The sequence below is a fragment of the Leptonychotes weddellii genome, chromosome 8 (genome assembly GCF_054177405.1).
Source record: "Leptonychotes weddellii isolate Sample4059 chromosome 8, ASM5417740v2, whole genome shotgun sequence".
Taxonomy (NCBI): Eukaryota; Metazoa; Chordata; class Mammalia; order Carnivora; family Phocidae; genus Leptonychotes; species Leptonychotes weddellii.
In genome coordinates, this window is record NC_138376.1 from 20,844,862 (window position 1) to 20,869,179 (window position 24,318).

General features: G+C 36.9%; 1 protein-coding gene across 2 annotated transcripts in view; it reads left to right on the plus strand.

The window, feature by feature from the left end:
• LOC102731548 (GDP-mannose 4,6 dehydratase) overlaps window positions 1–23,063 on the plus strand; it is a 198,733-nt gene extending 175,670 nt beyond the window's left edge. Inside the window, exons 1-5 of one of the 2 annotated variants that reach the window (XM_081827785.1) lie at window positions 3,942–4,200; window positions 4,468–4,517; window positions 12,391–12,435; window positions 21,024–21,111; window positions 22,635–23,063. In XM_081827785.1, the coding sequence (XP_081683911.1) occupies window positions 4,023–4,200; window positions 4,468–4,517; window positions 12,391–12,435; window positions 21,024–21,111; window positions 22,635–22,867 (594 nt within the window). In that variant the 5' untranslated portion in view covers window positions 3,942–4,022 and the 3' untranslated portion in view covers window positions 22,868–23,063. Of the gene's footprint in view, window positions 1–3,941; window positions 4,201–4,467; window positions 4,518–12,390; window positions 12,436–21,023; window positions 21,112–22,634 lie in introns of those variants that run through there. The other variant, XM_031026549.2, reaches the window with a different exon arrangement.
• Window positions 23,064–24,318: the final 1,255 nt, after the last annotated feature.

Here is a 24,318-nt window from a genome sequence, read left to right on the forward strand (position 1 = left end):
AAAAAAAAAAAAAAGAAAATTATGAGAAAAGACAAAAAATATATATAAACCTTTAATGATATTTAATTAAATCACCAGTTGCCTATAGAGTACAAGGTCTTTCTAATAGTATGAAAGATCAATTGATTTGAAATTTGAAAAATTTCAAGTGCTTTAATCTTTAGACAAGTTGTATGATATATGAGTTACTGCCTAGTTACTACTTTAGATATCCTTTTTCTCAAAGGATTTAAAAATTTACAAAAAAATGATGTAAATTTGTGGTGAGAAATAACACATTTGTAGCATAGATACATAGATATTTTTGAATGTTCTGTATATCAAAGATGAATTTCAGATGGATATGAAAAAATTTTAATTTCTATCACAATAGGTAGGACTCCAGCTATGGTAGGTGAAATATTTGCATTTATTAGAATTTTAAAATAAAAGACTGATGTTTCTTTTATTGCTTCATTCCCCTATATTCTGAAGCAGACTTAAAAGGTGTCCTACCATAGTTAAAATTTTTCAGTCTATACATTCAAATATATGAATCATTGCCAGTTTTATAGACCTGTTGAAGGAAGTAGAAGACAATGAAGGCAGTGATCTTGTGCTTTTTGCTAGCACTCGTCGTGGAATCATGGATGAGTTTTACAAAGATTTCTATAATATTTACTCCAATATAAGATTTTTTTTTCTTTCTTGAAGCAAAAGGGATGCTTGCCAAATATTCAGTAATTATAAAGAAAACATAGTGTGATTTATGTTTTCTCAGTCTTATCACACTGCTTATAAATGAGCTAAATTTGAAGCTCTAAGGAAAGGAAAAGTTTATTTGTGACCTAGCTAGGGAGGTGTGAGAATTCACTTATACTTAAGTCAATAATAATGACTTTATACATGTATTAACATGAATCAATATGAAGAAGGTTTTAATTTTTAATAGCATTACATAAACTGGCTATAAAAACTAGGAAAAAAATTTGAAGAACACTAGTAGAGTTGCTTTCCAGTGTATGCAAATACTCATTTGGATTCACTATTAATACTTGACATAAGAGTGAGTTAACTTGAACATATATGGATTTTAACCTGATAACCTTTTGCTCCGAAGTCAAATCAGTTTTTCTTGAGGGGGAAAAAAAAAAAAAAGTGAACCAGTTGTGCCAATGTATATGATGAATATATTTTCTTTTATTTTTTAAAAGATTTATTTATTTATTTGAGAGAGAGAGAATGTGAGCAGGGAGAGGGGCAGAGGGAGAGGGAGAGAGAGTCCTCAAGCAGACTTCCCACTGAGCGAGGAACCCAATGTGGGGCTTGATCCCAGGACCCCGAGAGATCATGACCTGAGCTGAAATCAGGAGTCAGATGCTCACCTGAGCCATCCAGGTGCCCCTATGTATGTAATGAATATTAAAGGGAAATGATTTTTTTTTTTTTTTTTTTTGGTATTCAGTTCTTGGAAGCCTTTTAAGTATATTTGATACAACCTAGATATGTAAATCTCCTTTTTTAGTTATCAATTTTATGAAATCTAAATACAGATCACATGCTTCTGAAGAAAATTTAGGTCTGAATTGAGATGTGTTGTAAGTGTAAAATAACAGATTTTGAAGACTCTAATACAAAAAAGAATGTGCAACATCTCATAATTTTTATTAACATATTGCTATAACATTTTGGATAATTCGGTTAAATAAATTTATTAAAATTAACTTTTGCCTATTTTTAACTTTTTAAAACTTGGCTACTAAAATATTTAAAATTACACATATGGCTCAAATACATTTCTATTGGCACTGGCTTAACACATCATAGGTGTACAGTGAATGAATGTTAACATTAATATGATCACTAATATGATGATGATGTATTGATTCCTTGTCCTCTCACTAGATTATAAATTCCTTAAGAGTAGGAAATACATCTTATCCTTATTTTTATTTGCCATATCACATTTTGTAGTCCTTTATATTTTAGAGGTTATCAGTGGATTGATTGTCCCAGGATCTGCTTTTAACATTCCAAGTGCAGAGCTGTGTTGTTGTTGTTGTTGTTGTTGTTTTTAATCCTCAGGATAATGGCATAGATATCCCTTTGAGTCTGTGCACATATGTGCATGTACACACACACATGAGCATTTTGTTTAGTGTACTAGAAGGGGGGGTTATTTAAGCATTCATAATAGTGGATTATGCAAAAGTAATTGGTACTTATTTTAAAAATTATTTTTCAGTAAACTTTGAGTTTTTATATATATGTGTTTTAGGTAATTGAAAAGTTTTAAAAACTGTGTCACGCATCTTGTTTTAGTTGAAACACTTTTGTTTTGATTGAAGGAGAATTATTATGGAAATAATACTACAGTTAGGATTAGATAAATTGGTTTCATACACTGCCAAGTTCTCTAACTAGCTCTATGACCTTGAACAAGGGATTTAAGCTTTCTGAACTTCAGTTTTCTAATCTGGAAAAATGGGGATAATATCAGTTACCTCACCAGGATGTTGTGAGAGATAAAAATGGGAAAAATATCTTAGAGTACTTAGCAACCATAGGAATTATAGACATGTAGACTATTATTATTTTGATCAAAATAATAATATATATTTTGAAGAAAATAAGGTTGAGTTAGCCATATGTATTAAAATGTGATAGCTTATGTGAATTTTAAGCATAGTGCTGTGGTATATAAAAAATGCTCTCAGTTTTTCCAAATGTATGACCTAAATCTACAAAATGTAGTCAAATATCCCAAATAAGTCATAAATATTAGTAGAGAGACTAGCTGGGAATGAAAGCAGTAGTTAGATATTTCAGTATTATAAGATTAGATTAAAAGGTACCTATGATCAGGTTAGACTGAACTAGAGACACCTGGTTTTCAGTCTAGACTCAGGAAAAATTGGGAATTTAGACTTTGGTGCTGCTATGACTAAGATGGGGAGTTGTGTCCAATCCCTGTTAGGGCGGACATTATTTTCATTTGGAGAATCTCTACCCCTCCTCATCCTCGCCCCTTTGTGCCCTTACAAAACTCCGGTCTTCAGTGGAGTGTGATCTTGATAGTTTTTTGTCCTATAAGTCAAGATTTTTAAAAGTGTAGGGTTGAATAAGAGCTAAGCTCCTTTGCTGTTGGTGAGAGAAAACACAATGACAAGAAGTTCGAATTGTCATCTAAGTATTTCACAAATAACTCCTTTTACCCCCTCTGTTTCTGTGTTAGGGCTGAGCTATCTAGAAACATACCTGGATTGTGTGGCCTAAAAAGCAGTGACACTGGAAAGAGAGTTACTAGTATGATGGAGACACCTATTTTTCTTTTTTTTTTTTAAAGATTTTATTTATTTATTTATTTGAGACAGAGAGAATGTGAGAGAGAGAGCCAATGAGAGAGGGGAGGGTCAGAGGGAGAAGCAGGCTCCCTGCTGAGCAGGGAGCCCGATGCGGCACTCGATCCTGGGACTCCAGGATCATGACCTGAGCCGAAGGCAGTCGCTTAACCAACTGAGCCACCCAGGCGCCCGACACCTATTTTTAAATATGTGATTTCCCCCCATTCCAAAATGGTTTTTGAAAACTTCTCTGAGTGGTAGAACCCAAATGTACAATGTAACACAGTAAATAACTGGAGAGATTTCCTAGCCCACAAACTGAGTTTTATCAGTTGAACCTACCCACGGACAGGACACTCCAGGGGAATCAACATTGTTTGCGTTAGGGCCTCTGTGATGTGCAGTCATTCCTACAACACTTTGTTCTCTGGCTCTAAAAGTTAGTTAGCTTTATTAGTTTTTTTTTTTTTTTTTTTAAGATTTTATTTATTTATTTGACAGAGAGAGCGAGAGAGAGAGAGCAGGAACACAAGCAGGGGGAGTGGGAGAGGGAGAAGCAGGCTTCCCGCTGAGCAGGGAGCCCGATGCGGGGCTCAATCCCAGGACCCTGGGATCATGACCTGAGCCGAAGGCAGATGCTTAACGACTGAGCCACCCAGGCGCCCCTATTAGTTTTATGATAAGCAGCTTCCTGGGTAGATGCTTACAAATTTCTCCATTTGCACTTGTGTATATATGTTTGTTTTATCTGTTTCAGTGATTTCAAGTTATGTAAATCACTGTTCTTACTTTGTTTCATTCTTCAGTGATGTACAGTGTCTCCAGGGTGATGGATATTCCACATTGCAGAGCAGATTTGAAATGCATCAGGGAGTCTGTAAGTGACATTTCTGTCATAGTATGCACATATTTTAGAAACAATCTTAACTGGATTGTACCACTTATCCCTGAGAGAAACTGGGTTAAAAGAACATTTGTAATAGTTAAACTCTGTTTGTTACCAACAGTGACATTTTAGTGGCAACCTGTTAAATGAATGTGGATGGGGAAAGAGAGAGTCATCAATATATGTGTATTCTTTTGTTATTTATGACCTTTTTAAAGGTGTAAACAAAAGGACATTTGTTTTGTCTTCCTCCCTTAGCCAGGACACAAATTATAAAAGAAATGTACAAGGAAGAGTTAATAAATCAGGTAAATACTAAAATTTCATAATTCTTCTCTTTTCAGTACAAAGGTTTTTTTTTCCATCTAAATTTGAAGTTTTTCATTAAACATGGCCTTGAACACTGGACAAAGTGTAGCACTGTTTCAGTTTTGCGTACCTGTAAAAAATCATTTCCTGCATAAATCACTTGGATGAATAGAACTACGTAAGCATATACTTTGCAAAGAAACAGCCTTTAATTGTATGGACTATCACTTTGAGAGATAATGAGAAAGGGAAAAGGAAAGAGAGAGGAACTCTATTTTCAAAATTTGTATATATATGTATTTACCACAAAGTAATTATTGTTTAAGCATGAAGTTTACTGGTAATTTATTATTAACTTCCCTACAGATCTATACAAGTCTTTATCAATGTGTCTGGAACCCTGAGTTATAAAAACTTTGAGGTAGTATATTGTTCTAAACTTGAAAGGAGTTATTCACACCAGCACTGAACTAGCCAGTTAGGCAGATATTTAAAAGGATTTTGACAGGGATATGTTTCTTGTATTTCCTCTGTTTTTTTCCACCTTGATTTCATGCTCAAGTGCGGTGATTTATTTCTCCAGGGCACTGTGCCATCCAGTATAGAAGAGGTCAATATGGTAGTATTTCATAGCTTTTCTTTTATCTACACAGCCTTGCCACCCTCTGTCCATGACTCATGCATCTACTGGTGTTCCTGATAGCAGAACATTTTGATTAGCTGGACAGGTTACCTGGTTACTATTCTCAATCTGTCCACGTGTGGGTTTGCTGATGTGTATGAAATGTGGAGGTCTGAGCCAGTGCAGGAGCATAATCCTATCTAGGCCAGGAAATGCCTGGCTTCCCAGATACTTCTCAGAGCAATAGGGCAGGGACTAAATCTCTTATTTCCTTCCTGTCCTTTATTCCATAACACCTATGGCCCAAGTGGATGTTTGATATTCACTAATCTGGGACACTTTGTATTGTTAATGAATTCTACAGAGACCAAATTTTATGTTAAAACATTGGTAGGCCCGTCATTACGGAATGATTGATCCTATTAGTAAAGCAAATTGTCATATAAATAATTCGTTACAAATATATATACATAAATTGTGTGTGTGTGTGTGTGTGTGTGTGTGTATTTCAAATCCTTGCTCTGTTTACCATACCAACATCTTGGGCAGACTACTTGGTCTCAGTTCACGTCAGTTTGCTCATTTGTAAAATGGAGATGATAGTGTCTACTACACAGGGTTATTATGAAGATTTACAGTTAATGAATGTGAAGCATTTAGTACATGCCTGGCATACCGTAAGTGCTATATATGTGCTTATTATTGTTATTAATACTATTATCATTTGTAGTAATAGTAGGTCATATGAAGACTTTTTTTTTTTTTTTTTAATCTCAGAAGGATAAAAGCTTCAGCCTGAGTGAAGAATGGGAGAGCGGGAGAGATAAAAACACAGACGTTCAAACTAAAGGACCTTACACGTTAAAAAAAGGAAAGCAAATCAGTGTGATACAGTATTCTTTGGGCATACTTATATTCATGAAGAAGTGAAAGGTTGGCTCACCCTTGATGTGTCTATGTAGTATGTATGCCCAGCACACTTGTAGGCTGTTAATAAATGCCTTTGGATTTCCTTTCGAGGCTTTTTAAGCATTTCTGGGGCTGTGTTGGAGTTATGTGTGTGTGTTGCCTTTCTAATTACATAATTAAAAATTGTCTCTCTATACCTTACTAATAACTGTTTCCTTTCTACCCCCTTATGTTAGCCCTTTAATCCTGTTTTCCTTAAAGCATTTGTCTAATTACAGAAATTTATTTTACTGTGTTGAGATTAACAATATTACAAATGCTGGGTTGTGCAAATGTAGCTCGAATTCAAATTTTGGTGTTTGCATTCTTCCTTGCTCATTAAACTAAGAGTGTACAATAATCATTTGCAATTTGAAAGGAACATGTATTTTAAACCAACTAATTATGGGAGTTCTGCCACTGAAAATCTGCTAAACTGTTTCAAAGTATTTTTTGAGTAGCTTATATTAGAGAGAAAAATTACTCAGTTTTATTTATGTTCTAGATACTTACAAGAACAAACCAATTGGCAAAATACAGCCTACTAGAAAAATGGACAAAAATAGAAAAGATAAAAATAAATAATTCCTAGAAGAAATAGTATATATGATCACAAACAAAAAACTCTCCAGTCTTAATACTAGCCACAAAATGAAAAAAAAAAAAATCGTTTTTTAACCTGTAAAATTGAAAAAAAAATGTTTTTTAAAATTAACCTTTTAGGTCATTGCTTCTCTCTGATATTTTTTCATAAGTAAATCTTTTTTAAAAAATTTACCATGGACACAAAACTCAACATTATAATCATATGTAGGATGACTGGAAGTATCTGGCTTCTTTTTAAAATATTTCTTTCAACCTTCCAGCTCATGATGATTCACTGGAAAGTCTTATGTTTGGGGGCGCCTGGGTGGCTCAGTCGTTAAGCGTCTGCCTTCGGCTCAGGTCATGATCCCAGGGTCCTGGGATTGAGCCCCGCATCGGGCTCCCTGCTCGGCGGGAAGCCTGCTTCTCCCTCTCCCACTTCCTCTGCTTGTGTTCCCTCTCTCGTTGTGTTTCTCTCTGTCAAGTAAATAGATAAAATCTTTAAAAAAAAAAAAAAAGAAAGTCTTATGTTTGGTGACAGAGCCCCTGTCACTTCTCGATGTATGTGTATGAGGCATATATGCAATGGCTTCCACCTGTTTGAAGGGCTTGTTCCCTGGCAAATAGAGGGAAGGGGTGGTTACAGAAAGAATATCTTAGCTGCTGGGCACAATTAATTCTTTATTATTCAGAGTTTGTTGATAACATTTCTGGATTACAGTGCTCCTCTCTACCAGGAAGTAAATCAAAGTAAGTGAAAGTCTGTTTTTCCGCGAGAGCAGCTTTTATGGGGAAATAATTGTTAACTTTAAAAGACTACAGGAATTGGAAATTATTTATATAAATAAATAAATTTATATATAAATTATTGATGATATCTTGGTTTCCTGTCTACCACTTGGTCAGCTAGTTTTCACTCCACTGATAATTGTTGGCTGTATTCTTGTTCTTCACTTGGTATAATGCATTAGTGTGTCAACTGTAGACATTAGTCCAGTCTCTTCATCTTGGATTTTTTTTTTTGCAGTATTTTATAGTGAAAAATTCTGAGGTCTGGGAGTCTGAAGACTTTTTTTGAGGGGGAGAGCAGATTCTGCTACTTCCAAACTGTGTGACTGTACACTAAACATTTAACTGTTTTAAATCTCAGTTTCCTGATCTGTAAAATGAGAGGTTTGGATTAATTAATCCCTATGGTCTTTTGAATTCTGTGAGTTTAAAAAAGATTTTATGTAGTGTTTTGTGTTACAAACATGAGCCAGGTGAAAATACTTTTCAAATATATTCTGCTTCTGTATTCTTCACACTACGTTGCCAGTCTTCCCATTGGAAGTTTTCATTCTAATTCAGAACTGCATTCTCTGTTAGTCATTGAGGTGTTTGCATTTCTCTCATGGGGAGGTACAGATTACTTTGATACTGTAATTGCTATTAGGTGAAAAGATGCTTATTTTAGAGTAATTAGAATTCGTAGAATTATAGAACATAAAGGGCAGTGTAAATTGGTGCTTTCTCTCCTTACAGGAGGGACATTCTATTTCCTGATGCTTGAGATGATCTAAACAAAGAAACTCATTTATTAGTGGCATGATTTCTTTAGCCCAATACTGCTTATCTTATACGGTGTTCAAAGAAGCTGCCAAATGGTGCTTAGGCAGAAACACACAGTATAATTTAGCATGCATTTCAGAGGAGCCGGGTTCTCAAATTGCATATAAGAAAGTGTCCTTTTCGTTTGTCCTTCTGGGCTGTAAGTGCATCCATGTTTGAAGGGAGAAGAGAAATGCTAGTCTCCTCTGCAGGAAGGTAGACTGCCTGGCACATACGTATTTGGATGTGGGATAGAGGATCAGTCAGTGCTTAATATAGCCTTCTGTGGTCATCAGGAGAGGGGTAAACTTTCTGTACTTCCTTCAGCTTTTTATGGATGTGTAATTTTAAGTAATTCTAATACTATAGTCAAGATATGATTGAACTAATTTTTGGAATTATTCTTTATTTTTATGGGTGTTGCTCTAGAACATTTCTGAGTATTCCATGGAAGGTGAAAAATAGAGATACCAAAATATAGGGACTGTAGGCATCGGCATACCTAAATCTGGCACTTTTGGTCCTTGGGTAGTGCCCTCCTTGGCTCTAGAGCCCCCAAATAATACATCCACAGTCAGTCCAAGTCCACCTTCAGACAATACTGTACTGCTTCCTGACTAGGGCCCAAACACGACCTGAGGAATCTCAGGTGCTGTGTACTGTCTCCTTCCTCTGAGCTCTGGAGTGTTCTAAAATTACATGATGTCACTTAATTAAAACTAGAAGCACTGATTAATCCACAAAACACTCCGTAATGGGAAATGACTAAGTCAGTTTGGTTTAAAAATGAAATCTGTTTTGGTGTTTTATTATTTTGTTGGGTTTTGACATGTTTTGGTAGGTCCCAGGTAGAGGAGAGTGAGGAAGGAGGTTGTTTTCTAGGTCAGAATAATGCGCAACTTGGATTCCAGTTCTGGCTTTGCCCCTGTAGTGTGATACTATGCAAATTGGTTACTGTCATGTGCCTTGTTGACCTCAGATGCCAGTGGCTCCTTGCCTTCCGGGCCGAGTTCTTGCAAGAATAAGATAGAAAATGTTACAGCCATGGTGATTCCTTAAATCTGCACAGCATTTAATATGAAATGGATACCCTTAATAACCCTGTACAAGATTAAATTGAAGAGTCACAATTGGGACATTATCTCCTCAGTTAAAAGTTTTCTGTAACAAGGATTGAACCCAGGCTGGAATTTGTACCAGATTAATTGTGTTCATAACAAATGAGTTGGAAATCTAAGTTCATTTAGTTCCTTGTTTTCCGAGGAATTAAGTATCAGAATTTTTAATGTCAGTTGTAGGTTCTCAGTTGCCATGACATTTCAGTTATTAGTCTTGATTGAAGCTTTCTCCAACAACCCTGTTCTTCTAGAGGAGGCAGAAACAATGATCTTGTTAGCTTGGCTGACGCCTGTCTGCTTAGATACTGTGTCTCCCTGTGGGGTCCCCTCAGGGGCTCAGGGAGAGGACAAGGGGAGGCCAGCTGGGCTCCTAGGCCAGAGACCAGGAGCCTTCGCTCTGCTCCATTTCCCACTCATTGTGCAGCTCAGGCCCTATCACTTGAGAGACCTGGCAAGGAAGTCAGGAGGAAGTGAGTGCCCTGCTGGTTCAGAATGTTCCAGTGTGGTTGGAAAGTTTGAGAAGGGCCCTGGGTGAGAAGAACAAGACCTTATTGACAGGGTTCAGGCCTGGTCAGGTCTGTTTCACATCAGCTTTCTGAATAATCACAGCTTTCCCTGCCCCCATGGATCTCTAGCACTTTCACCTCTGCCTTTTTTTTTTTTTTTTAAACATTGTATGCAGCCATGGTAGAACATAAAGCATTTTAACTTTTTATTCCAAGAGAAATTATGAAACATGAAAAGTATGGTGTTGCCTGCTTCAAAATGACAACACTAATACCAACAATAAAACAAAACTTGATACATTCTAGGGCTTTCCAAACTACTGTAAAATTATTCTTCTGATTGTAAATACTTTTTCTATTAAGCTGCTTTCTCACTGATTGATTTATAAGACTACCCATTATTCTCACATTTCCAATGGTCATGTAGACTGACCTGCCCTGTCCTAGTCTGAATTGCTCAGCCCTCTTATCTGATTTAGTTTGCATGTTGGGTATTTTAAAACCATGCAATTGTGTGTATATCATAAGATGGAGAGGAAAAGGAATATGCCAAACCATTTCTCTTCTTCTCTACATGAGTCTATAAACCAGAATATTTATGTCAAGAAGTCAGAAGAAAATCTGTTGGAGGTTTTAATGAACCACAAAATGTGTCCCTTGTATACCTTGCCTTGTCATCCTGCCTGAATTTATGTGTGACTTCTGCATTAATGTAGTAAACACTCTCTTGGCAGCCCTGTCATTTTTAGGACCCATAGGGTGTCTCCATTTCCAGCTTTAAGTAACTAGTGACAATAATAAGGCTTGTTTCATTTTTCTTTTTCCTGGAATATCTGGTAGGATCTTTTGAAACTCAGAGGGATATTTTAAACTTTTTCAAACTGAGGAAACCAAAGAAAGCCCAAATACTCCCAAATAGTCCTAGCTACTTTTGAATACATAAATTTCCAGTAGTTGGAGCCTCCCATTTTTATGTTTAAGTCTGGATGGGATGGAGGGGACCGACCCGGGATAAAAACAGGTGGGCAGTTAACAGGATTGATTGCAAAATGTCTACCCGATTCATATTTTGAGCAAGGCTGATAGCTTTTATAGTACCTCTAGAACAGTGATTTCTCGCCTTTTGGCCTCTTAATAGTTTTATTAGATGACTCTCATACTTTCTTTCCCTAAAAGTGGCACATGAAATATTTTAGTTTAAATAGCATTCCCCCTTATGTAGAATTTTTTTTTTAAGATTTTATTTATTTATTTGATAAAGAGACATCGAGAGCAGGAACACAAGCAGGCTTGGGAGAGGGAGAAGCAGGCTTCCCGCTGAGCAGGGAGCCCGATGTGGGGCTCGATCCCAGGACACTGGGATCATGACCTGAACTGAAGGCAGATGCTTAACGACTGAGCCACCCAGGCACCTTAGAAATTTTTAGGAGAGTTATTAAAAGCCAGTTGAGAATCTGTGTTTAGTCAGATACCTTCATCTTAATGTAGGGAATAACTGCACAATTTAAGATGCATCCTCCTGGGGCACCTGGGTGGCTCAGTTGGTTAAGCGTCTGCCTTCGCCTCAGGTCATGATTCCGGAGTCCCATGATCAAGTCCCACATCAGGCTCCCTGCTCAGCAGGGAGTCTGCTTCTCTCTCTGCCCTTCACCCTGCTTTCTCTTGCTTTCAAATAAATAAAATATTTGAAAAAAAGATGCATCCTTCCTACTTTACAAAAAATAAATATCCTTCTTGTATTTAAAGTTTATGAGTGTGTGTGTTATGCATATATATTCAGTGATAATAATACAAATCTGATTGTGTTTAGCACCCAACCCCCAAAACTCTTTTTTTGGTGACTTTCCAGAACCCTTGAGTTAGAAGCCAACTCCCACCAGTGCCTAGAAGGTCTTCCCCCACAAAGGCGCTCACCTACCTCCTCTCTGCCATAGTGTCTTTTTTTTAGCGATGTTGATAACGCTCTGGTGTTCCCTGCGTCCTCCTTACACTCACCTGTGTTCTCCCCAAGTCCTCACAGCTCCCATCTCATTCCTTCACCTCTTTCACAACCACCCAGAATTAGTCTGATTCCTGTTTTTTGTTCCTGTAGTACCAAGGCCTTCTGCTTTGCTACACATATTTTGCATATTTCACACAGCTAGTAAGTGGCCAAACCTAACTAAACCCACATCTGTCGAAGTGTCATGTTCTCTCTGTTGCCCCATATTATGTCCCTGGATTTTGTTTCTTACCCAGTAAATTAATCAATGATAACACTTTGCCGTGCTTCTGTGGTGCTCAAGTGAAATAGTGTCTATGAAAATGCTTAGTGAACAGTGGAAAGAGGAATACTGTTCTGTTTTTACCATCATTAGCTGTATTATTTTTATTCTGGTTGCCATGATCCTTAATTTAAGTTCATGTAGCCCCTTCAGTGCATTTCTCAAAGCTCTCAGCCTTGGCTGCCTTCTACGCTAGCCGTGATGGGTCTGACAATTGTCAATTTTCCTTCTCTTCCCAGGATGGTTCATACTTGGCTGAGTTCCTGCTGGAGAAAGGCTACGAGGTGAGTGACTCAGTGAGCAAGCACAGGCTGGTGGAATCACTTGGACACAGTGGCCTCCTGCTTCCTCTGCCGCCGTCCTCCTGTGTGTGTTTTCCACTGAAACTCTGATAACAAATCAAAATCAGGGGAAGAATGTGCCGCTTGGCTTGTAACCATGCCAGCTCATTGTGCTATTTATCTGCTGGTGAGCACTGGTGGCTTCCCCCTGTTCCTTAGTGTTTAACTGCTTTGCACGCTTCCCACATTCTCAGATAAAGCAGCCTGGGTAAGCTAAAAGCTATAACATTATTAGGGTTAATTTATGATGTAATGTGTTACATAAAAAAGTTCCACTCACAGTGAAGTCACTTAATTCGGAAATTGCACAGAGCAATAAAAACTAAGCTGATCTTTGGCAAGCTTGAATGAAACATTTACACTCAGAGGTTTTTTTCATTCTAATAGGCAGCCATATATTTTATGGAAGCTGAAACTTCTGGGTTTGCTGCTGGTGTCATCATCGTTGTCGTCTTCTTTTTCTCCTCTTTTGTCCTCTCCTCAAACATTTTCTGCTTTCCTTAAAGGAAACGGTTTTACATATTAAGTTTGATGTAATTTCATGTGTACATATTACCTTTTTTAAGAACAGTTTTCTGTCTATAAGTTCATGCTGTACAGAAAACAAAAACCTATACAGTGACCCATATGCTCTGGCCTGATTTGGGATGTTTACATTAATAAATTTGGATTCTCTGGATTATTCTGTTTGCAGGTGTACTGTTTAAAAAAAAATGTGCACTGTGGGCAGATGGAAAAACAACAGCAAGGAATTTGGCATCTAAACGCCAACAGGATTTGAAGAAAAGGAAACGAATTTTCTTACTATAACTCATAATCTTTTCTGAGAGCCTTGACTTTTAGACTTTAAGAAGTAATAGGAGATATGTTTAGCACCTTCTGTTCCCTTACCTAACCAGCTAGTTTTATATCTTGCAAAAATATGAAAATAAGACAAATTAATTATGAAAGTATACATGTACACTTATGTTCATATACAGATTCCTATAATTGAGTGATACATTCATATTCTGCAGAGCAGAGAATTTTAGAGTAGATCATATATAGTACAGAAGAGTTGGTTTTAGATAAAGACTGATAATTTATTCAGACTACATTAATTTAGTGCTTCAATAAATCTAAAAGGGAAGGATTGGCAGATAAATTACTTTGTTTCAGGTGTTGGCACTGGCTGAGAGGTGTTTGGTAGCTAGAGAGGAGTTAGTGATTTGGCTGTGTATCATGTGAACCTAGAGAAGGAACTTAGTAAGAACTGATGGGGTTCAGGATGTGCCACCCCAAGATGTGGTACTTTAGCATATTGGATATTTTAAGCTGAAGGAGTTTGAGAAAATAGAAGGAGTTTGAGAAAACCATAGAAATTTCTCCTGTTAATCTTTGTTGGTTTAATGTGGAGGAGGAAAATAGTTTTCCTCAACCCTCTTAGGGCCCCCGGCTGGGTCTGAAAATTAAACTGAAAAGCATACAAGTTTATTTAATATAAGTTTTATGTGACTGGGAACCTTTGTAAGGAAATGAAGATCCAAAGAAACCGTTAAGGCTAAGTATTTTTTTTTTTTTTTTTTTTATTTGAGAGAGAATGAGAGACAGAGAGCATGAGAGGGAGGAGGGTCAGAGGGAGAAGTAGACCCCTTGCTGAGCGGGGAGCCCGATGTGGGACTCGATCCCGGGACTCCAGGATCATGACCTGAGCCGAAGGCAGTCGCTTAACCAACTGAGCCACCCAGGCGCCCCAAGGCTAAGTATTTTTATGTTAGGTTCGATGGAGAATTGATGGTCTTGGAGAAATATGACAGGTCAAGGAGTATGAGGTAAGTATGGGAAACGTAACAAGATCTGTTTGTTTGGATTCTTTTTGACATCCCCTTGTCTTCAGAGATAAGGATGTTCCTTTTTTCCAGTTATGGTGGAGGGCACTTCTCACTGGAGCGTTTCATGACTATTTTAAGGGAGAAGAGCAGGGGGAAAGTTAGAGCAACTTCCCTGGTTCTACTGTTTTGTCAAATTCCTTCAGCTTAAAATATTCCATAAACCAAGGTGCCATATTTTGGGGTAGGATGTCCTGAACCCCATCATGGTCATTGCAGTTTTGAAGAGTGAGGTGGTATGTCAGAAAGAGTGCTTAAACTGCGTGGATGTTGAAATTTACTTTCAAGGAGGACATGGGGGACTAAGACATGAGATGAGGATTGTGGCAACAAGTATCTGCAGCTAGTCCAGAGGAAAACGGAGCAGGTATGGTGGTATGAGGTGGAGTAGTCACTGTGATAATGTGGTGGACTAGTGATAGGGCCTAGGGTTAAGGTCTATATGGTAGACAGTGAATAGTCTCAGTCAACATGATGGTGCTCTTAGTGTTACTGGAAATGGCTAGGAAGAAGGCATGCACAGAGACATTCAAAGCTCCACTTAGGTGGCTTGTTAAGGAACTAGCAGACTTCAGAAGATGGGTAGTAATGTTCCCAAATGGATGACAGACTTAGAAATAAATGTAATGAGAACCTAGGACTGCCAGGTGAGCTACAAATGTTTTTGTTCCATTGGCATTCGAAATCATAAAAGCGGATTTGATTCTGATAAAGACAATAGAAGGCCCACTTGGCAAATCACAGTTAATGGGAGAAATGAATCATTGAAACAATGATTGGCAAGAGAAGAGAGGTTTAGGAGTGAGATCCATAAATTGATAGAAGGAGATAATATAGACAATACAGGAGGAAGGTATAGAACTACAAAGCATAATCAGAAATAATTCCTTCTCATAGTCCAGAGGAAATATGAGCTTTGTAGGAATAGGGGAGTGAAAACGTGTTTATCCATATTGTATTCAATTTTAATAGGTTGCTGTCTTCCATTTTAAGAGATGGCTGTAATTGGAGGATAAGCTATTAAGGGAAATATAATGGTGGCACGGACTTCATCTTTTTTGAGCTTGGGTTGAAGTAAATTTTTCGAAGAGGCTATATTGGCAATTTTCCAGAATTATCAGCCAGCAGTCCCTGGTTGCTCAAGACCATGAGGAAGATAATAGGGTTAGTAAATTGCATTCAGTAGGGTAAGAGGAGACACCTTTCTGTACCTGAATCCAGAGGGTCAACATCAGCAACTCAGCAGGTTCTCAACCTGCAGTGTGCATCAGAGCCACCCAGAGGCCCCATAAAGGTGAGGATGGCTGGTTCTGGGGTCTGGGAATCAGCCTTTCTAATAAGCCCCCAATTGTTGCTGATGCCACTCTCCTGGGTCCTTACAGTTTGAGAGCCAGTACAACTATAGGTTCAAATGAGATCATTTAATCATAAGGTGAAGATGAACAGAATTTTTTAAGGTACCTTAATTGGTGGGGTTTTCCTTCTCTGAGCTCTTACACTATTTTGGATTTAGTCTTTGTATAAGGAATATCACTAGGCTAAGAAATAACTGGAAACAATATACTTTGGGGTAGCAGAGTACAAACCAGGAACAAATAAACACTGGGAAGAAGAGCTACAGATTCTATGAATAGGCTTGATAATGAGGCTGAGTTCTTCCTAGAACAGAAAGGGGCAAACTTTAATTGTCTAGCAATGGCAAAGTCAGCCTTTCATTGTGAAGGTGGGGAGGCATGGACTCTATGGACAAGCAGTAGTCAGCTGGAGGGGGGCAAATTGAAGAGCAGAGATAGGTTGGTGGGGTAGTGATGAGGTGGCCACATAGGCAAAGACAAACACTATCTACAGAATTAGCATAGCATAGTTACATATATTCCTTTACTTTTTCTTTAGTCAAAAAAGCAGAGTAAAGGTATAAAAAGCTTGGCTAACTTTAAAGCAAAAATAGACATTTGCATATTACTTGAAAAGGAATATCATATGTATGAATAGACTGATTAGTTACTATGGTTAAATACTTTATATGACCTCACACTTAGATTCCTGAAGCTGTGGGGCCTTCTAATGCGGCCACTGAAATCCATGCATCTGGTCGTGTTCTGAATGATCTAGCTATCTATCTATTTATTTATTTATTTTTAAAGATTTTATTTATTTATTTGAGAGAGAGACAGAGAGCATGAGCAGTGGGGAGGGGCAGAGGGAGAGAGAGAAACAGATTCCCTGCTGAGCAGGGAGCCCGACTCGGTGCTCCATCCCAGGACCCTGGGATCATGACCTGAGCTGAAGGCAGATGCTTAACCAACTGAGCCACCCATGCGTCCCTGAATGAACTATTTAATATGAGAAAGTGAAGGTTTGCTTTATTCCTGGTCCAGTTCTCACTGAGAAGAGACTCTAAAGGATTAAAGTTATAGTTTTTAATGTTGCTTGTTTCTTGAATTTTATTTAACATTAATCATTAAGGACAGTACAAAGAGAATGAATCTAACACTTATTATTTATAGAATATAAGTGTCATCTCATGAAGAGGAAAACTAAGAATTATCAGGTTTTATTAAAAAAGATCACCCTTTAGGGGTTAGCACTGGGCTCCTGGCTCAGCAGGGAGTTATGCTTCTTCCTCTGCCTCTCCCCCTGCTGTGCTCTCTGTGTCTCTCTCACGCAAATGAATAAATAAAATCTTTTAAAAAAATTGCCCTTTAAAACTTCAAATATTTAATTCTACAGTTGTTGACATGCAAAGGATAATTCTCCCTTAAGCACCCGTCAGCCATCTTCAGAGCAACAAAAGTGAAAGAGGCCATCTAGCTCACTGTGGCAAGGAGACCCTTAGGCTCAGGTGCTGGACAGTCTGTGTTCTAATCCTCCTTTGCCACCGGCTGGCTCTGTGGCCTTGGGCAGGTCATTGGGACTTTCTGAGACTTAGTTTCTCAGGTAAAGGGGGATGATAAATGTACCTGTTTCCTAAGGTTGTCTTGAAGATTAGGTGAGACAGTACATGGAAAACAGTCCAGAGAAGTTCTGTGGGATTTGTGGGGCTTTAGTTGATACAGGAGTGACAAGATGACCCAGTACTTGATGCTGACAAGCCTAGGGATACAGAGTTTATAGAAGGCTCCTTAGTCCAGTTTATTAATTAGCATTAGTGAAAGGTAGGCCTGTTACACATTTCCTAGGATCTTAGCCCTGTGTGCATTCCTTCTGGGCATGAGGGGAAAAGGAACATTAATAGAAATGAAGCTTCTTATGAAAGTTTCGAGTGCCTTCCTAGCATCACTGTTAGCAGATAAGACAACAACACATACTTTTGTACCCATTTTGTACCCTAAAACACAGAGAAACCAGAAAAACAAAAGACAAATTTAAATCTTTTAAAAGCAAAAATATGTCTGGGAATAAATGAAAAATTTATATTAAATATTAAATAACATGGCAACAAATACAACATAGCATATTGGAATTTAAAATAAAGAATAAGTAAATTGTGGGTTTTCTTCTAAGAGAGGAATTATGACTAGGGAGTATAAGGAGAACAGAAAGGAAATGACATATAAGGATTGTCCAGTTGTTATCTCTGGGAGATTATTTGTTAGAACATGGGGTTCCCATGCATCCATTCATGATCTGTGAGAATCTGTAAGGTATTTTTTCTGGGTTGTCGAATACCCTAGAAACCTTGATGAAAAAAGGCAAAAGTTTTATGTATTTCATTTTGAAAACATACTGAGTGTTGGTAGGATGGACCATGTGTGCAGTTTAGCTTGACCACTTCCACTGGCTGTGTGATCTCAGGCAGTGTCCTCACCTGTAGAATGGGAGTAATATAAGGAAGGGTGTTGTGAGGATAGGTGATTTAATGTCTATGAAGAGCAGTGTCTGGCATATGGTCATTGCCATGTACATGTTAGCTATTGACGTTACCTCTATAATCTGTGCTTTTCAAAAGGCAAGTGGCATTAAACATCCCTGGGGAGTTATCCTTGCTTCCAAGAGAAATCTAGACATTGAAGAATTTGAAATCTAGTGGTAATAATTTTCTTTCTTGATTGAAATAACAAACAAACAGATACTGAAGGATATGAAGTCCAGTGGTAACAATTTTCTGTTTTCGTGATTGTAGTAAGTAAACAAATAAATGAGCAAGCATTTCTCTGTTATATTGCCTAATCTGACTCTAGGTTTTGAAATCAAACTAACTTTGTTCTGACGTTGAGAGAACTTGAAATTTTCCTTTTCATCAATTTAGTTAAATGGGACATGAAATTTGTTTGTCAAAATACTCCTTTCTGTTTAAGACTTCAGTTTTTCAGAATTATATTTTCTTTTTGAACTGCTACAACATAATAGTGATTTTGATTAAGTTTACATGGAGTCATATTCAGCTCATTTATCTTTTCGCTTTGGTTTCCTAACTCATCTTTTTCCCCCCAAATCCTTATAAAAACAAACAATAACCTTACATACATCCCTTCTGTAAAGAGAAAGCTGCTAATCTCAAATTCTTAACTAGATTATCCAGTTTGCACACATTTTGGCTTGTCTTAAAGTTTGTATTTCACCTGTCTCTGAGGCAGACAGACTCAGCTTTCATTAGTTCTTAGAATAATACTTGCTGTCATGGATTAAGCATTTGGCAGGTCTTTCTTTCCCTGTATACACATACCAAAAGTTGGGAGTGAGGGGAAATTAAAACACATTTTTTCATATTTAAAATAACCTATGGCTTAATGCTTTTCATTATAAGTGTGACAAAAAGTCCTATGTTATTTATTTGCTGTGACTTTGTGTAGTTGTCTGATTTTAATTGAATCCATCTATATCATTTAATATTTTTATCAGAGCCTTTAATGTTTATATGCAAGGTGTATGTATATGGAGTTTCTCTTTTTTCAGGATGTTGGAATATGTGACTTACCCAGAATCCAGCAGTTAAGAGAAAAGATAGACTAAATCATATTATTATTATTATTTTCATTGTCAAAATTAAATGATCTGTTTTTAGAACATAGAAATTCCTTTATATCCAATGAAATAAAGTTCTACTTACATCTAAGAGAGCTATATTTCAGAGATAACTTGGTGGCAAACACCAATTTTGCTATATATAAGTATGTGAACTTGGTTTTTATTAAACAAAAAATTGTTTGTTAAACAAAATTATTGTTTGTAGAGCAGTTCAACTTTACAATTAAGTAACAACTTAAAAAATAGGAGACCATGAAGTAGAATAAATTCTAAGCTTGATGTGTTATTTTATCCACTTCTAAATTAAGGAATGGAGACGTATACTCAAATCTCAATTTAACATTTCCTAGATTTTACAGTTTGCCTCCTAAAATTTTAGTTAACAAAGTTTGTGATGTTCCCTTCTTAAAAATATTTTCATTTTTACCACATTTTCTTGGGCTTAGTTCTTTTGGAAAATAGTGTGGATGAGTGCTTTTTTCTTTGGCTAAAGCAGCTAACCAAAAGAATTATTAATTGTGGGTGTGTTGTATCCTTTGCAGAAGTTAATTTCTCATGTATGGCATATAAAATGACGATGAGATGTCTTTCTATTTGAAAGAAAGTCTTATGTGCTTATAATTCTGCCCCCCCCCCCAGCATTTGGAATATTCGAGTCATGCCAAGGATTAATTTCGGTTTGAAACAGACAGAAAACGATTGAGTTAAAATATAGAAGTGTATTCAGCTGCAAATGAAACTGCCCAACATTTGAAAGAACACTTCTAAAATAAGTGAAGGATTAAAACTGCCCCCAGTAGAACTGGAACTTGGGCAGCTGGTGACATAAGCTTGTATTAGCATTGGCAACACAAAGGGAGCAATCTTGACATAAGGAGGAAGTGAGACCAGGTCTTGAACAATTTCTCTTATGTGTCAGATACAAATAGTCTTTTCTTTGGTATCAGACAGGTATGCATTCTTGTTCCAAGGACTTTCTTCCCCCTCATACTAATAATGGTTAAGGTAAAGATAAAAATTAAAAAAATAAAAAATCCTTTCTTCATTTGAGTTTTCTTGATATCTTAAATCTAGTAGAGTATAAGTCTTGTCCCTAATCTATGCTATTTCTTTTCTGCAAAGCTGGATAATAGCAGCTGCTGTTTGTTTATATTTGTGGATGCAGGTATATTTATATATATATGTAATAGGTGCACGATGCAAAGCTCTGAGGACACTGGAAGGATGTGGTGGCATCAGAGCCTCTCAGCCTCATGCTTTGTGTTACAGAGGCTGCAGGGCAGTTTTACCGATATGGCCTCACATGGTCTGTCTTCGGTTTCAAACTGAAGAGATATTTTGTCAGCAGCAGGGCTCTAAGTGTGTGTGTGTTTGGAAAAGGAGACATTTGAGTATCTGTAACTAAGCATTTGCTGTGAAGTCACATAATTCTCTAATTACTTTTGTTGAGATTGGCAGTGAAAACATGGCAGAGAGATGGAGGTACAATGCTGGTGGCTGGTGGGCAGTAGTGGGGGAGAAAGTAAGCAGTGGGACTATTTTTAATAATTTAAAGATAATGTTCATAAGTTATAGGCTTATAAGTTATAGTTATTTTTTCACAAGGTAAGCATTAACAAAAGAACCTCTGAGTTGCTTATTAATCCTCATTGCACATTTATAATTTCTTATCTTTCCGCATTATAAAAAATGCAGGTCCATGGAATTGTGCGGCGATCCAGTTCATTCAATACAGGTCGAATTGAACATCTGTATAAGAACCCCCAGGCTCATATTGAAGGAAGTAAGTCATTTTCTTTACTAAAATTTCTTTCTGTAGCTTCCTATATTATGATAAGTTATTTTCAGATGTCATTTTTCTCAAAGCCCATCAAGTTGCAATTATTTACCCATGAATTGCCTACATCGAATGCTATCTGCGTGCTTTGAAAACCCTTCCATTGCTTGCTGCCCCTGGGCCACAGTGTCATCTTGGTTAGGCTGTTACAGGTTATTGGTCAGGTGATGCTGCTCAAGAAACCAAGAGTAGACATGCCTTTGATCACCCTTCTCCAGGTGTCCTTTTCCCCTCAAGTAAGATCAGGTCCATATTCACAGAACACTCCTTTGCTTTTTATGTTTGGTCTAATGTAATCAAGCTAAGCGATCTTTGTACATTTATTTAATTTTTAAAATAATTTGTGAAGACAGGTCCAAAAACAGGTGGCAATCAAAACTATATTTAATTGCTTTACAAATCACTGTCAGTATTTGCAGTTGCATGTTATTTTTAATAAGGTTGCCTGAATGTAGCCAGATAGTCTACATAGCCCAGTCACAGTGTTTTCTCATTTGCCCTTTATAGCAGCTCCTAAGCTTGTGAGTGAAACCATTTTACAGATGAGGAAATAGAGGCAGAGAGAGGTGGTAGCCTTATTGAAGTCACATACCATGTAAAAGACAGAGCTAGGACCAGGACCCTGGGTTTTTAACTCCCAAGTTCAGCCTGCTTTGCTTGTCCAGTTTTTCCAGCTGGCAGGGATGATTCAGTCAGCATGTAAAGCATAAATCATTTTGTATTCATTTCAGAGCACCAAATATTTGGTTAACGTAGTTGTCTCCACTAAAGGCCCTTTACCTTAATATTCAGGTTATTCAGTACATCCTTCTTGAAAATTATTATCATTTTTGTGCAAAGTGCAGAATGGTAGTGCCATTGGGTCTAGACATAGATCAATTTTATGTAAAAATAACAAAATGTCAAGCTAGCAAATCACCTATCTACATGTATCAATGTAAGGATATGCTGAGATTTAGGGTTAGAATAGGCTAGTTGTCCTAATCAGTTATGTCTCTACATCAGGCATTTCGTGGTTGGCTTAAGGATTGATGTTTATGAAGTACTTTAAAATCGCTAGATAGAAGTATCTGATTCACTATTACTGGTGTATTACAGAGTTCTTTAGACAATATATGCATTTTCGTGAGTTTTTTTTTTTTTGTCTGAATCTCACTGTTATGTAACACATCTTACAAACTACCTGGGAACCGTAAGATACATTAACTGTATAACATCTGTCTTGATAAGATTTAAAAAAAAAGTTCATTTGAGTTTTTACAAATCCTCTTTGTAGCATTTGTAAACAGACACAGGCAACAAATGTATCTTTCTACCATTTAGGTTCTTTAAAGATGACAGTTATACTCTGCTGCTCTGAAACCAGTGTGGTTTTCAGACTTTCAAAATATGCCTTTCAATTTTGATATTTTTTTAAAAAAAGGGCTGGTGTTTTCTTCTATCTAATGGTATGCTTTTGAATTCTAAAGACATGAAGTTGCACTATGGTGACCTCACTGACAGTACCTGCCTTGTGAAGATCATTAATGAAGTAAAGCCTACAGAGATCTACAACCTTGGAGCCCAGAGCCACGTTAAAGTAAGCCATTTTTACGGTCCGATTTCTCTGGCTGTGTTCCTTAGTTGTTCCGCATTTTACTTTTTTCTGTTCCTTTTGTTGTTGTTTCTTAATATAGGCACTACTCCTGGTCTTCGAGTTTAATTAATGAATCTAATAGAAATACTAATACTTTTTAAAAGCGTATTCTCTGTTACTGAGCAATATAAAATCTTACTGCTAACATTAAAATAGCAGTATTCATTTATTTTGGGTTAATCTTGTAGTCTATTTTCTGCCATTTCAAATCACATTGTGAATGAAGTGTTTTGTTAAAATGTTGGAAAATGTAACGCAATAAAACTTCTACTTTAATATTAATTTTTGGTAGTGGTTATATTATTGGCTGAGAAAATAATATTTTTTGAGTTCAATAATATGTTAAAATTAACTGAATTAACTTTTTATTGTAAGTAGTAAAAATTATGGGAAGAAAAACTGTTTTTAGCTTCTTGTCTCCTCAGTATGATACAGCTAATGTTGATTTCTTTCCCTTAATTCAGATACTCTGGTAGTCTACCTACCTCTCTTTAGTTTTTCTTTCTGGAACAAATTGCAGTAAACCCGAGAAGCCCATCCCTAGAGCTCTAGCAATCTGCTTAATTCAAATTTCCATTTTTGTTGCTATATCCCAGTGTTCACTTGAGTGAGTGAAATCTGAAGCCAGGAATGATACAAGTTCTATTTAGACACTTACTCAATCAGAATAGTGGAGCTGAGAAATAAGAGCAAATAACTCTAAGTTAAAAGAGTCCCCCGCCATCCTGCCAAAAAAAGTCCAAAGAATCAATCGGTTTTTTGTTGTTTGTTTTTTTGTGTTTTGCTGTTTAATGAACAAATTCAGCAGTGTTATTTCAGAAATACTTAAGGTGATTTGTATTCCTCCATATCCCCAACTTTAGAAGGAATGGAATCTTTATGCCTGTTTTATATCTCTGCTAGTTTAAGGGAGAAACTATAAACTAAATAAAATGAAACCAGGTGTGGAATATAGTGAGAGAAACATAGTGGTTAACCCAGTCTTGTAATATTAAATTTAAAAATAGTGTAGAAATCCTCATAATTTACATTTTTCTCTAAAATGTTATCCTTGAAGGATAGCTACATATCAATAAAGATGCTTCCTATCTGTGATGTCTTGGAAAAAAATTTTTCCCCTTTCTTAATCTGTGATGATTCTGTTCAGTATCCAGTGTTAACCTTTGGGCTGTGAAAGTTATCAAGGTCTTTCAGTTAGAGCAGAGCTGTTTTTCTAAATGATTCTGAATATCTTTTCTCATTTTATAGGGTATCTTATGCATACTATGCCAGGAGAGATTACCACCTCTTTTCTGTAGAGAAGTAGTCACTCTCTTTATTATTCCAGGTGTGAAGACTATTTATCCCGAACTGGAACAATCAGTCCATCTTCCACATTATAATTTTTTTTTTTATTCTTATGTTAATCCCCATACATTACATCGTTAGTTCTAGATGAAGTGTTCCATGATTCATTGTTTGTGCATAACACCCAGTGCTCCATGCAGAACGTGCCCTCCTCAATACCCACCACCAGG